At 40.7% G+C, this 14,025-nt stretch overlaps 2 protein-coding genes and 1 non-coding gene across 4 annotated transcripts; 2 read left to right on the top strand and 1 right to left on the bottom strand.

The window, feature by feature from the left end:
* Positions 1-1,465: 1,465 nt before the first annotated feature.
* Positions 1,466-8,296, top strand: LOC128374667 (polyadenylate-binding protein 1A-like). 2 transcript variants are annotated; one of them, XM_053334913.1, is made up of 15 exons: positions 1,466-1,973; positions 2,068-2,240; positions 3,530-3,723; positions 4,516-4,631; positions 4,825-4,964; positions 5,121-5,215; positions 5,328-5,465; positions 5,870-5,965; positions 6,085-6,451; positions 6,555-6,665; positions 6,772-6,917; positions 7,018-7,102; positions 7,318-7,448; positions 7,561-7,660; positions 7,882-8,296. In XM_053334913.1, exons 2-14 carry the CDS (start codon positions 2,075-2,077, stop codon positions 7,651-7,653), a joined length of 1,878 nt encoding a protein of 625 aa, XP_053190888.1. In that variant the 5' UTR covers positions 1,466-1,973; positions 2,068-2,074; the 3' UTR covers positions 7,654-7,660; positions 7,882-8,296. The 2 variants fall into 2 exon arrangements, with proteins under 2 accessions (XP_053190888.1, XP_053190887.1); XM_053334912.1 differs by having other exon boundaries at positions 1,466-2,240.
* Positions 5,653-5,789, top strand: LOC128374774 (small nucleolar RNA SNORA5). Its single transcript, XR_008323031.1, has one exon. It is a non-coding gene; the product is annotated as a small nucleolar RNA SNORA5 (small nucleolar RNA).
* Positions 8,297-8,563: 267 nt separating the features above from the next.
* Positions 8,564-11,511, bottom strand: LOC128374670 (type-4 ice-structuring protein LS-12-like). The gene is made up of 4 exons (XM_053334916.1): positions 11,427-11,511; positions 10,098-10,167; positions 9,867-9,990; positions 8,564-8,970 (listed from the first exon to the last, which is right to left on the bottom strand). The coding sequence occupies exons 2-4, from the start codon at positions 10,144-10,146 to the stop codon at positions 8,757-8,759; spliced, it is 387 nt and encodes a 128-aa protein (XP_053190891.1). The 5' UTR covers positions 10,147-10,167; positions 11,427-11,511; the 3' UTR covers positions 8,564-8,756.
* Positions 11,512-14,025: the final 2,514 nt, after the last annotated feature.

A 14,025-nucleotide genomic window follows, 5' to 3' on the forward strand; every position in this document is an offset into this window, starting at 1 on the left:
TACTGTGTGTGTTTATTCTCTGCACATATGCAATGACACCTTGACAATGTTAAACGCATACGAAGCGGGAAAGGGGTACACTGTTGTCAGCCATCATGGACCCCAACAATGACTCGTTTAAATCTACAATTGGTTTAATCTCTCAAATCTAGATTGGTACATGGGACCCAAACTTTGATTTATAACAGAAATTAAAGTACAGGTTGTTTATGTTGGTGTATTGTTACTGAGGCATAAGTTCCCTCTACATCCTCATGACTTCAAACCTGTTCTGAATCAAACTCATATCTTAAAAGTACAATCCTGGGGTGAGATTGACTTCCAGTAGTTGCAGAGATGCTTAATATGCTTTAACTAAACTGCTGAAAGACCAAGAAGGATAAAATGTCATGACTTCACATCAATTATTATATCATTATAAGTCTTGGTTCTGTTGAATTAAAAAGTGTCAGCATTGCATAGTTTCAATTGGGAACCATGGATTTCACTGACAACACTGCCCTCTGCAGATGGTAATGGCTAGGAAAGGCCATGCTGAATTTATACAGTGAGGGGGAAAAAAATCATTACATCTAATTTAACCTATGGTGTGCATTAGTAAACCCATTACAGATTATCTGGTGCTTCACAGATAACCGTCTCTACATAAACGTACAAATTATTTGTCCTACCCTTGGCTGTTGAAACCAAATCTAATTATAAAACAAATTTAACTCATATGAGCAATGACAAAGCACAAAGTCTCTCCATTGAATTATTGCATAGATGTCAAATCCTAATCTATTCCTCAACCATGCAGATCATGCGCACACTGTTGGCCTAATACTTGTGAGCAATAGTGAGTCCCATCACATTACACTGCAGTTTTATGTCAAAGGGGTCGCTCTGCAATCATTTGCTGATTTCAATGGTACTTCAGCTTTGATCAGTGGCCATTGAAAGGCTCTGTCTTTCATTCTATCTATGATAACAGCTGATGAGGCCCTTCAGAGTTAATCAGCATAAAGGCTAAGCACTACACTTAGGAAAAAATATGGGGGAAAATTCAATGTGTGTAGTCTTTTGTATGTGATGCTGAATGGCCCTACTCTTATTAAATGAGAAATGTCACACGTGTTACAGTAAATGTCAAGGAATGACTAACCCATGACAGTCCCAACACTGTAGGCTATATAAGTAGTTGGGATGGGTGTGTGATTATTGGCTCATGCATGTGGATCCTAACCACTGGGACACATGTGAGGAAGTTAAGTCCTTCCTGAACAATTTAGCATTGTTGTCAGTACAGTAAAGTCATTTTTAGGCTTTAGCAATACGTTTTTATAGGATTTCATCATCATGGGTACCAGTGGTGGTTAACGCCCCTTTGTTGACGTTTTTTCAACTATCCTGGAAGCTGATTGGCTCATTTCGGTGACGTGCCCACTAGTATATATACCACAGCCTCCCAATGTTTCCTCCCCCTCAACCCCGGCTGTTAGTGCTGTGTGAGTGCGTGTGTGCTCCTGAGCTCGCTCGGCACACATTCTATAAAAAAATAAAAATACAAAAAAAATTCAAAACATAAAAAACCAAAAAATCATTTATTTTATTTTTTTCCTTTTTTGTAACAAGTCGGTGAAGCTGGAGTAGACATACGAGGACCGGACGGGTAACGTACAAGAACGGGCTGCCTAACGTTAAAAAATTCCAACGACACATTTTTTCGGTCGACGTGTTTTACCGGTGTGAAGAAGAGAGAGGCCAAAGTAACGTGTTAGATTTTTTGCTTTTATCCTTGCGTGTCACGTTTGAATGACAGTTTTAATCACATAAGAACATCGACATTGTGTCATTTTTAGTGTAGTCATCTTTAAAAAATTCTAAATTATAGGCGAAATCATTGTAACTGACAAGCCCAACGGTTGCTAACGTTTACCATCAGCGTTCTGCCCCGAGCTGACGTGACGCCAGCGGCCGTTAGAGAACCCAGCGTTAGTAGAGCAGTAGAAAACTTTTCTTTTTTTTTTATTCGTTGAGAAAGTCTATCCACAGCTGACGAAAAAAAATGAACCCCACTGCTCCCAGTTACCCCATGGCCTCCCTGTACGTCGGAGATCTGCATCAAGATGTGACCGAGGCCATGCTGTACGAGAAATTCAGCCCTGCCGGAGCTATCTTGTCGATCCGGGTCTGTAGGGACATGATCACCCGGCGTTCCCTTGGTTACGCCTATGTCAACTTCCAACAGCCAGCGGACGGTAGGTAACTTTATGAAAATAAAGACTTAAAATGGTAAAAAATATTAAATGTCGCTGACAACAAGTGTGAGTTAGCCTTTTTTCCACTACACGTGACTGCGGCCGACATATTGTCAGCAGGGTCTCCCCGTTTGAACCTCCCAGCAGTGGCGTAACTTAGCGTTAGCAGTGAGAAAGCACCACTCAGCCCAACCCAGCCCTGCCCTGCCCACCCCGGTTATGTAGCAGTGGATAGCAATCCTCAGTGCATCTTTATCTCTGCTCTGTCCAGACAACACCCCAACTGTCCTGCTTAGCTATGCATTTCCACAAAAGTTTAAGATTAAATACCTCTCCCCCTGCAGAGTGTTAACCACTCCTGTTTTTTTGGTGACATGGATATCAATTTATGTACCCCATCTGTTAGGATATAACTTGTCAATTATTGATTTTTTTTCTTTATGTGTCAAGTCTCCAAACCATATATCAATATTCCCTCTGCAAACAAATGGTCTGCATTCCAGTGATAAGAGCACAGGTCTGCATTTTGCTTTGGGTGTGTGTGTCAGTGTTTTCACTGAGATATAATCTGGTGAAGCTTTTCCACCAGTGGCATCTTAATATAACTGTTAGTAGGGATAGTATTGGTATATAACATGATATGGTAACATTTCCAAAAACTCAACTTCGAAAGAGTTTATGAAATACAACTAATGAATATAGTGGAAAAAACTTGGATAAAGGTACTTCATCATAGTGATTGAGAAATCGACTTTAATACCATAAATTAATGCCTAATATTACCAGAGCTATTAAATGGGTAGCTTCCATGGTCTAAACTAGATGACAAAATCTCTATCTATGTTAAGTGTTAAATTTGTCAGTCTAAATTGGTACTTTTGACTATGAGGTCCTCTTTTGAAATTTAGGACTAGGGGAAGTAGATGATTCAGCATCACCTACTGTCAAGCTGCCCAGGAGCAAAGAGCTGAAAGAAAACTGACACCTGCAAGACTTAAAAGATGTAAATATGCTTAACCAGCAAGGCGGCGTCATTCTTTTCCATTACAAATCACCTCAGGAGAAACCTGAAGATCCAGTTCATGTTCCCACCAGCTTTCTAATACTAGAAACTCCCTTAAGACTAATGACCCCGCCTTTAATTCTGCTGTCATATTAACAGTCCCCTCCCTTCCCTTACCCCCCCCCCCCACACACACACACAAACAGAATAGATGTCTAACCCACCAAACAGTACTTAAATTTAAATAAATATCCCTAACCCCTGCTCCTTGTGTTTCTCCACCCAGCCGAGCGTGCTCTGGACACCATGAACTTCGATGTGATCAAGGGGCGGCCTGTGCGCATCATGTGGTCACAGCGGGATCCCTCACTGAGAAAGAGCGGCGTGGGAAACATCTTCATCAAGAACCTCGACAAGTCCATCGACAACAAGGCCCTGTACGACACCTTCTCTGCTTTTGGCAACATCTTGTCATGCAAGGTAAAAGAAGTGTGGTCGTCTTCACCTGGTTTTATCTCACCTGAGCCATCAGTAGCCCTATTTACACATATTCTGTTATATTGCGGTAAAGAAAACTCGTCATTGTGCTGGTTTTGCTTTTTTACACTGAACCAAAAAAAAACAGCCTAGTGTGTGATTTTTGCCGAAGCGGAGGTGTGACGTTTAACACAACAGCGTCAGCATCTAGTGTGTCAAGTCCCACCACGCTGGCTGTCCTTTTTACACAGACATTGATCCGGCAATATGACTACATCCGCCGCCGGCTTAATGGCTTAACAACAGTGCACCCCCCCAACTCCGTGTTCGCTCCTTTTATACAAAACGGCGAGACAGAATAACACAACATTCCTGCCTTGAACAGGCTGTGTAAAAAAGGGACTACTGATGAGGTGGAGCATTGCATCGTGAGTGTAGGCATAATTTGCATCTGTGTGCCTCATAAATTACTTCCGGTTGTTTGTAGTAAGGTGTGAGACCCGTCCCCCAACTAATAATGACACTAAGATGAAATGGAATCATAGATTGTGTTTGTAGCTGCAGACATTACAGGTGAAATAACCAAATATTAATTTGTTATTAAATTAGGAATATCAACATTAAACTACATCACAAAACAATACTGAAATAAATTATATTCAGGGGTAAAAATAGTCAGAGGACAGACAAATATAATAATATAAGATTAAATACACAGTTCAGGTTTCTGTACAGCGCCTGCATGTGTGTGTGTGTGTGTGGCTTAAGTGCAGCATGTGTTTTCTTTTCTCTAAGGTGGTTTGTGACGAGAATGGCTCTAAAGGCTACGGCTTTGTGCATTTTGAGACTCAGGAGGCAGCTGAGCGAGCCATTGAGAAAATGAATGGCATGCTGCTCAATGACCGAAAAGTGTAAGTGAATGTTTTAAATGGTTTGTTGAAGTGCATACTAATGTGTGAAAATAAAAAAATAAAAAACTGATTCTCTTTGTTCAGATAATCTGCATCAAAGTTGTGATGAGCAAAAGTGATTCTTTTAGTTTCTCTTTTAATTTGTAGCTGTGGTGTAATCGTAACATTTTGATTAATTTCCATTTTGATGCAGATTCGTGGGTCGCTTCAAATCTCGCAAAGAGCGCGAGGCTGAGCTGGGTGCCCGAGCCAAGGAGTTCACAAACGTCTATATTAAAAACTTTGGTGACGAAATGGACGACGAGAAGCTGCGTGAACTTTTCAGTAAATACGGTCAGTCAGGGTGTCCACATTTCAACATTTCATTTTAAATGATGTCACACTCTGTCTAGTCTGTGTCTGTGCATGCTTATATAGTGTTTGATCCTCTGCAGTAAAATATATGCTGCAAAATATATTCGCTCAAGGTTATATCTCTCTGTTGCCTAGGAAATGCCATGAGTATCCGTGTCATGACAGATGACAGCGGAAAGTCTCGAGGCTTTGGTTTTGTCAGCTTTGAGAGGCACGAGGACGCCCAGAAGGTGAAGAATGAAACAGGAAGAACTAACCAGTGACCATGAGGAAGTTTCCCCCATTTCCTACCTCATGTTAAGCTCACGTTGTTGGTTTTTTGTTGTTTTTTTTTTTGTACAGGCAGTGGATGAGATGAACGGGAAGGAGATGAACGGTAAGCTGATCTACGTCGGCCGTGCCCAGAAGAAGGTGGAGCGACAGACAGAACTCAAGCGCAAATTTGAGCAAATGAAGCAGGACCGCATGACTCGCTACCAGGTCCGATTTAGCACAAATTCACAAACGCTCACCACAGTCTAACAGCAAAATACCACAACTAACATTAATAGTTTAGAGATCATGAGCTGTTTTTAGGCTGCAGTGTCTTTTAATGAAACATTGTAGTTTGACATACTTCGTCATATAGTTCCTGATCGCCTTCAGTCTAACGAGTCTGTCTAAAGAATGCAGCTTTGTCAAATTCGGTGCTCCCTCCTCAGTAGGTTGCACCGGCCAAAATGGCTGCAACAGTGACTCTGTAGTTCATGGGCCCCACGTTTCTTCACCATAGGCTCTGGGGATAAATATGTACTACAGACAAAACCATTAAATGAACATAATGTGGTGTTTTCAAATGATAACCCAAAAGTTAACACTACTTTTGTCTTTATATTTATTTTCAGGGTGTCAATTTGTACGTGAAGAACCTCGATGATGGAATTGACGATGAACGCCTGAGAAAGGAGTTCTCGCCATTCGGCACCATAACCAGTGCCAAGGTAACCTCAGCTGTAACATATGGCTGCTTTCATTTACTGGTACACGTTCTAGCTGAATATATAGTCTGTACTGTGCTACTTGAAGTATTTTTTAATTAATTTGGCCCCCTCTCTCTCAGGTGATGATGGAAGGGGGGCGCAGCAAAGGCTTTGGATTCGTTTGCTTCTCGTCCCCAGAGGAGGCCACCAAAGCGGTGACGGAAATGAACGGACGCATTGTTGCCACCAAGCCTTTGTATGTGGCCCTGGCCCAGCGGAAGGAGGAGCGCCAAGCCCACCTGACCAACCAGTACATGCAGCGTATGGCCAGTGTGCGTGCTGTACCGAACCCTGTCATCAATCCCTACCAGCCGGCACCGCCCTCTGGCTACTTCATGGCCGCCATACCTCAGGCCCAGAACAGAGCTGCTTACTACCCAGCTGCTGGCCAGATGGCTCAGCTCCGCCCGAGCCCACGCTGGACCACAGGAGGTGTCCGACCCCAGCGTGAGTATCTCGCCCCTATCAAATATTTACTTTAATTCCGTTTTTATTTTTAAAAGCACTTTAAGACACAGTGGACAAAATGTGTGTGTTTGTGTGTAAATAGACTTCCAGAACATGCCCGGTGCCATGCGTCCCTCAGCTCCACGCCCTCAGACCTTCAGTACCATGCGGCCCGCCTCCCAGGTGCCCCGTATGATGTCCACCCAGCGTGTCGGTTAGTCATCTATACTCCATTAAGTCTTAACTGCACAGAAAGTACAAACTGTGCATCTTTTCCTTGTGTCTTAATGTTTCTGTCCTAATGTTGTCTCCTCCTGCAGCTGCTCAGACTATGGGTCCCCGACCAGCCTCCGCAGCTGCTGCAGCAGCCGCTCCAGTACGAGGAGTCCCTCAGTACAAGTACGCTGCAGGAGTTCGCAATCCCCAGCAGCACATGAACACCCAGCCACAGGTCAACATGCAGCAGGTACAGATTACTGTACACATCTCTGTCAGCTGAAACATGCTGACCTCATCTGAAAAAAGGTCTGACAGTGACTTTTCTTTCATTGTTTCTTTTCCCTCAGCCTGCTGTTCATGTTCAGGGACAGGAGCCGCTGACTGCCTCCATGCTGGCCGCCGCTCCACCACAGGAACAGAAGCAGATGCTCGGTAAGGTTCAGCAGCAGCTCTGCATTACAATACTATTTCTACCTGAGACTTTTTCTGGTGGGAATGATAATACAACCATACCCCACCTTGACTATACAGTGTAGACCTCAGTGTTTTTAATGCTGGATTTAAACCGCAAATTTAGTTTTAGCATTTGACCCTTGGAGTGTTAATAATGTCTTCTCTTAAAACATCTGTTTCTGTACATCTGCCAGGTGAGCGCCTGTTTCCACTGATCCAGAACATGCACCCAAGCCTGGCAGGGAAGATCACTGGCATGCTGCTGGAGATTGACAACTCAGAGCTGCTGCACATGCTGGAGTCTCCTGAATCTCTCCGCTCGAAGGTCAGTACGTGACAAAGTCCCTTAGTTGTCTCTGGAGAGTAGGAAGCGGAGGACTTTTGAGATCCTACCATGATGTCGTAGTGTGACTAACATTAAACTGTTTTCTTTGCAGGTGGATGAGGCAGTGGCTGTGCTTCAGGCACACCAGGCCAAGGAGGCCGCCCAGAAGACTGTGACAAACTCAGCTGGTGTCCCAAGTGTCTGAACCCAAGGTATGACAAGTTCTTTAGAGCTGCTTTAACAAGTAGAGGACAGCGTTGAGCTTACATTACAGATCTTCATGATGACTCTTCTTACATTGAACTCAACACTCAACTGGTGCAGTCTTTCAAAGCAGAAGTTCTGGTTTTGGTTGGTGGTGGAATGTGAATTTTATATTGCTTTTAAATTGTGAAAAAAGATGACTGATCATAATTTTGTTGTGTTTTCACAGGAAGGGGGAACCTTGTGACTGGCTTCGCCGATGGAGAAAAAAATTTAACAGTGAAAAAGTGAAAATACACAAAACAAAGTAAAAAGAAGTCAAATAATATATTAAAAAAACACAAAACAAAACAATGGAAACAAGTCTCCAGCCAGGCCTTTAATGAACAGAAACTCCGGGCCTGGTTTGCTGAGTTAAAAGAGAAAAACCCACAAAAAAAGAGGAAAAAGTCAAAATAAAAAATGATCAATTTATGAGGGGTTTTAGAGGAGAATTCTGTGACAAAAATATGATTGAAAGCATTCCTTTCTGCCATTTTATCCCTTTTAATGTTTGAATGTTTGGGCTGTAGAAGTACAGGGACAGCCTGCTATTGTGAAATTTCCCTCAACCTTTGCTTGCTTGAATAAAACTTATAAAATAATGATGCGTCTGTTGTCAGCTGCTGGAGAGATGACTGATTATCAAAGATATGTCTATTCCTATCACTCTCATACCAATGTGATTGTGGTAAGAAATTATAATTTCCTTTGTAAAACCTTTGCTCCAGTGAAAATAGGAAGAAAACACAATGATTTAAGACCAAACTCACTCCTCATCAGACACAGAGACATTAGGTATAACACTAAATATGTTCAGAACCCAAAATGGTGAAGTGACGCACAAAAAAAATGAGATTGACACTGTGAAGTTGTGTTTCAAGTTTTTAATTGTGCTTTGGCGCTGAGATAATAAATATCTTTGTTAACAAGCACTGAAACACATCTTAGGCTTCTGTCCGCAGCTTCAGGCCAGCCTTCAGATACAAGTCCATTATCTCCTTGATGGGAGGAGAAAGATGCTGTTTGGTGGCACGTTTGCATCGTTGTGGAAGGACGAGCGCTTTAGTTGCCGATGGCCTTGGTCTGCTCGGTCAGACGAACGAGGATGGCCTCCATCTGCTTCTGGAAGTCCTCAACCATGGGGGCGATCTGGGCCTGCACGCTGGCTGCCAGGGGTTTGATCTGCTCCTCGACGGTGGTAGAGACGGACTTCAGCTGCTCCTGGATCTGAGCGGCCAGGGGCTCCAGCTGGGTTTTCTTGTCCTCCATGAAGGTCCTGTTGGGTAGAGGATCGTGATGAGCCACCTCGTACAAATACATGTTATTGTGAATTCTCTTTTATTATTAGAATGTGTCCGAGGCGACTGAATTTTGTTTTTTATTATGTTTGGAATCACTGACAGTCAAAGTGAGTCCAGAAACCACAGAAAAACCTCTAAATGAGAAGATAAATTTAAATATTTCCTTCCCACATTTATATTTACTCACTGGTGGAGGAAGTATGCTGATAATTTACTTCAGACTCCCTCCAGACATGTTTTATACTCCACTCATTAATGATGATTTGTGAATATGTTTCATTCCTAATTTGCATACACTGGACCCACAATTGGCTCCAAACTAGTAGTGATTTATCAAATCCTCCTCCTTGGTTCACATCTGAGTGAAATTTAAGGTGATAAACTGGCAGATCAATGTGAAAAAAAAAACATTCATTCTGCACAGTGAAGTTCACACATTAAACTGAACTGACATGGAGTAAAACATATTTCTGAGTGGAGTAAAAATAGCCCAACTGTAATATAATTATGCTCCATAACAGATAGCTAAATGAAAATGGAACTTATGGGAAGGAGCTATTTGCAAAATGTTAATTTAAATAACAAAAATAGGGATAATACAGAAAATAAATGTTACAATGTCATATATGATTATTATCACTTTATACTGCTGGGTGATAAAGTGTATCATATTTTATAAACCTTTCATAACTATTATGTTATACTAGTTTTTAAATACTCTAGTACAAGTACCTCAAATGTGTGCACAACCACAGTACTTGAGTCCATTTTCAAAAGCATTGATTGATAATGCTGTGTAGTATTTGCAGAGGTCTTTCTATGCAGACCTGTGACTAAAACCTCTGAGTGGGTGAGAGGAATCAATACTTACTGAGCCTGCTGTGCCAGATCCTGGGTGCGGATCATTTCAGTCAGCTCCATGGTCATCTTAGTCTTCATCTCCTCGAAGTACTGACCAAGTCTTTCAAGATCGGCCATGTCTTGTGCAAAGCTACCTGTGGGTTTCCAAAAAAAAAAAAAAAAAAAAAAGTCAATAAGTATGTAGACTAAATACTTAAATATGGAGAACTTAAAGAGAAATGGTATGAAAGTTATACTGTACCCTGAGCCAGGGCGAGCACGACGAGGGTTGCGATGAGGGTGAATTTCATGGCTGCTAACTGGGCGAGGACCTATAAAAAAAAAAAGAAGCAATGTTTAATTCCTCTATATTGTCCAGGATGATAACCTGATATTAATATGTTGTATGTTTCTTTTCATTCTTTTGCACTATTGACTGAAAGCATTTAATGGCATGCTGTGAGTGGAGCTATGACGACACTTGGTGAGGTTTGTTTTTCACATGTTGGACGTAGGAGGGACTCCTGTTGCTCAATCTGATGACTCACTGATCAAAAGTCACACTTATTATGAATCACAGCCAGGCTTTTTGCCAAGAAGTAGTAAGATAAATATTGTTTGTCACACAACATGATGGTTATAAACATCTTTTGTGAATTTAGAAGAGTCAGAATCACTTCTTTTAGTTTTGTGTTAATTTATACAGTACTGAATATTATTATACTGCTCTGAATTAACTTCAACATCTCAAGATTTTTGCCAGACTTTTTGTGAATTCATAAGATTCAAAACTTAGATAATAGATAACATGATTCCTAAAACTCAACACCTTTAAAGAATAGGTTCACAATTTTTCACAATTTCACATGGATATCTGCCACATTTACAGGCTTCTTAGCATCAAATTCCCTCTTGGTGTTCCCCTGTGGAGCTGCTGTGGAAGTATATAGTAACTTCCACACTAAAAAGATTATAACATTAAAAGATATTAACTTGATTTGACTCATTTGGACGACTGAAGCGTTACATTAGCTTTAGATAAACTATTAAAACCATTTTTGCACTGTGGATTTTGGCCTCCATCATTTACATTGTAAGTGCATTATGAAGGGATCTTCTAACTGCCAATATTAACAGGAGGAATAATTACAGCAAGAAAAATCTGTTTAAATGTTTCCTATTTTTTAAGAGCAAATCATACAAATATCAATATATTAGGTTGTTTTGAAGTGTTATCTGCACTATTACTTGATTATTCAGTGCTCTCTTAAAATACACATGGGATTTAACTGTACAGTGTAAGAGTCATTTTCTAGTGCAATGTGCTGCCTTCACCCATCTAAAGACTAACATACATTTTACTTTTAAATGGGAAAAATTCCTGACATTCCTACAAGATGCACTAGAAAGCCCTGAAAAAATGTATAAGTGGACATTGAATAAAGATTACAGGTCACAGGTTGATTGATTTCAAACATCAGGAATGCACTTTTACAGACTCACAGTAAAGTTTCAGTATAAGTAAAAAGCAAGGTTCAAAGAAGTGCATTAAAAGTCAGCAAGAAGAGAAGACCAACGGAGTGAAACTCACCTGTATGGCAGAAGAATTTGGACCGGATGGTGCCTTCCTGCAGTACTGTCATACCTCTTATAGTCCAGCATGGTGCTGCAGCCCTGCTGGGATGTGACTCTGATTGGACAAGATAAAATGGCAAAGCATCATTGGATGTTAAAGTGTTGACCCTTGCTGTTCAGTTTGCCACCTGGACAAACTGAACCAAAGTCCAATAGTCCCTCTGCTGACTGTATGCATGAGTGTGTGCATCTTATCATATTGATTAAATAAAACACTTAATCATCACATCTGCTTTTTGTCACTGAGGCCACGTTTGGTTGAGCACTTGATATTGCCACATCAGCTTCGAGAGACATGATAACAGATAAGATTAGTCACAGGATGTCTTGTTTGAGTTTGTATCATTTAATTACATTATTGTGGTTGTCTGTTTTGACTTCATGTTGTTAAGAAGTTTGTAGTTTTGTTAAGAAAATGGCCTATAAATAAAGTTTATTAGAATTATTAGAATCCAGCGTTAAGTAGGTACCTTTTTAGTTATCCCCCCCCCTTTTTTTTGAAAGGTATCAGTCTGTTTTTATGCTATTTTTATTGCACTGATGAGTTCATTGATAGATGTACTTTGTGACATGTATTATGTTTTGTATTTGTACAAAGGTCCACCTGTAAATCACTAGCTACAGCAATTTAGGCTGTAAATTATGATGTAAGTGTCATCAATCTGTGCTACTACTCTTCATAAAAATAAACACTGAATAAATAAATAAATGTAATTGGTGTTAACCTAGATTTACTGTTAAATTAATCTATGGCAACCTATCAATGATCATCATGACACGATATAACAGCATTAATGCATTAAAATAACTGATTATATTCTAAAAAAAAGTGTTTGCTAAGATTATGATGGATATTGTGAAGTTTCAATGTAAAGATTTATGCCAGTCTAAACAGGTGTTAAGTGAGTAGATATACAAAAGTAAATACACATTTTCTTCCCTCTGAGTTGTACCCTAATAGACAACGTTTGACACAGGAAATTACTGGCAAGAAAGCAATAAATTGTGAGGAGAACCAAGTTTTTTTAAGTAATATGCTCTCTTGAAATGTTTCTTTTGGCCACCCTAATGTAAACCTTCTACCTTTGGTTTACATCCAGCAAGGTCTTGTTTCTAACTCTCTATCTTTATGGTTGTTGTAAAGTAATTAATTGTCAACCGCACTCCACCCAGGTCACTAATAAACAATTTGACACAGAAGATACAGTATGTGAGCAGTGGACATGAACAACATGCGCCTGGATGACAGTCCTATGAGCCTCTAGTGAGAAAAGCCTGGAAGAGTTTTTTAAAAGTCAGATTTCGACTATAAGGCTTTGATTAAAACCAGATGTGGGAATGTGGACCATGTTTTTAAGCAGAGATTGTTCTCGCTGTCCAGCGGCCGCTCACCACTGGCTTGGTCTCCCCTGGTGGAAATGGCTTAGATTGTTTATGTCTCATCCTCTAAAAATGAAAAAAAAAACGGGTTCAAGACATGGGATCATCTTTGCTGTGGTATGCGAGGCATGCAAGGATAACACAGACCTGAGTACTATACAAATGTGTGGCAGACATGAGTGGTAAGAACATTTTAGCTGGGGCAAAATGAGGAAACATAAAGCTAAGAGATGTAGGTAGTTATGCTTGACTTTAATTGAGACTTTAATTGTAAAAAGGGAAGCACAAAAACTTGAAAAACCTTGAAAAAGAACCCTCAGTATTTGGGTCAGAGGAGCTCAGTCCGCAGCAACTCACACACAGGAGCTTAAACAAACTGGGCATTAGAAAACAACTTCACAACATCAACGTCCAAATATCTCAGGAACTGAACATCAGCCAGTAAGCTGCATTGTTGAAGTTATTAACTGATGTAATGAGAGTACGCCCTCCAGTGAGCCAAACACTCATTACAGCTGTGATATATGACTGTTGTGTTTCCTCTTCTGATGTGTGTCAACAGGCTGCATCTTGACGTCAGACTTCACACATTATTTCTTGGTTTTAGTGAGATTCGCACAGTCTCTCAGTCTGTGCTAAATTGTTTTAAAATGGTGTGAATATTTACTCTAATGCAGATTCAGGTTTATAAGAGATGCTCCTTGGTTGCTCCTCTGAACCTCCTTGGCCTCTTCTCAGACCACAGAAAGAATGAAAAATTATACAAGGCCCAGAAAGTCATAAAAAACCCTCTAGGAAGCACAAGAGGAGGTCCCATTTCCTCTTTGACTCTTTGTTCTGCACAAACTTGGTGGTCCAGTAACTCAAAGTTAAACCCAGTATCTTAAAAACTGGCATTAGGATATCTGTTTGGCTGTCTGTGAAAGACGTAACGTCATTTGGTTCGCCCCCTTATCGAGTAAAACTGAATTACTCTGCTTCCAAGTTTTAATCACATGCTCCATGCTCCAGAGCTGGAGCTGTAAGCTCACAGTGCAGTTGTGCTTTGTTGGTGCCAGAGAACAGAGGAGGCTCAGATTTCTTGGCTTGATATTTCTCTGACTTTCCAGTGGTGCATTCAAGTTCTGCAGAAAACATGGAAATTATGACACCAGTTTGCACAGAACTGTACAAAC

Source organism: Scomber japonicus, chromosome 15 (genome assembly GCF_027409825.1).
Source record: "Scomber japonicus isolate fScoJap1 chromosome 15, fScoJap1.pri, whole genome shotgun sequence".
In the NCBI taxonomy this organism is placed as follows: Eukaryota; Metazoa; Chordata; class Actinopteri; order Scombriformes; family Scombridae; genus Scomber; species Scomber japonicus.

Excerpts from the sequence above, each read along its gene's own strand:
- LOC128374667 (XM_053334912.1), top strand. The coding sequence starts at position 2,048 with ATGAACCCCACTGCTCCCAGTTACCCCATGGCCTCCCTGTACGTCGGA. Across the intron at positions 6,666-6,771 it reads GATGTCCACCCAGCGTGTCG|CTGCTCAGACTATGGGTCCC; the intron begins GTTAGTCATCTA and ends CTCCTCCTGCAG. Across the intron at positions 7,449-7,560 it reads CTGAATCTCTCCGCTCGAAG|GTGGATGAGGCAGTGGCTGT; the intron begins GTCAGTACGTGA and ends TTTTCTTTGCAG.
- LOC128374670 (XM_053334916.1), bottom strand. The coding sequence starts at position 10,146 with ATGAAATTCACCCTCATCGCAACCCTCGTCGTGCTCGCCCTGGCTCAG. Across the intron at positions 9,991-10,097 it reads CGTGCTCGCCCTGGCTCAGG|GTAGCTTTGCACAAGACATG; the intron begins GTACAGTATAAC and ends GGAAACCCACAG. Across the intron at positions 8,971-9,866 it reads GATCTGGCACAGCAGGCTCA|GACCTTCATGGAGGACAAGA; the intron begins GTAAGTATTGAT and ends TCTACCCAACAG.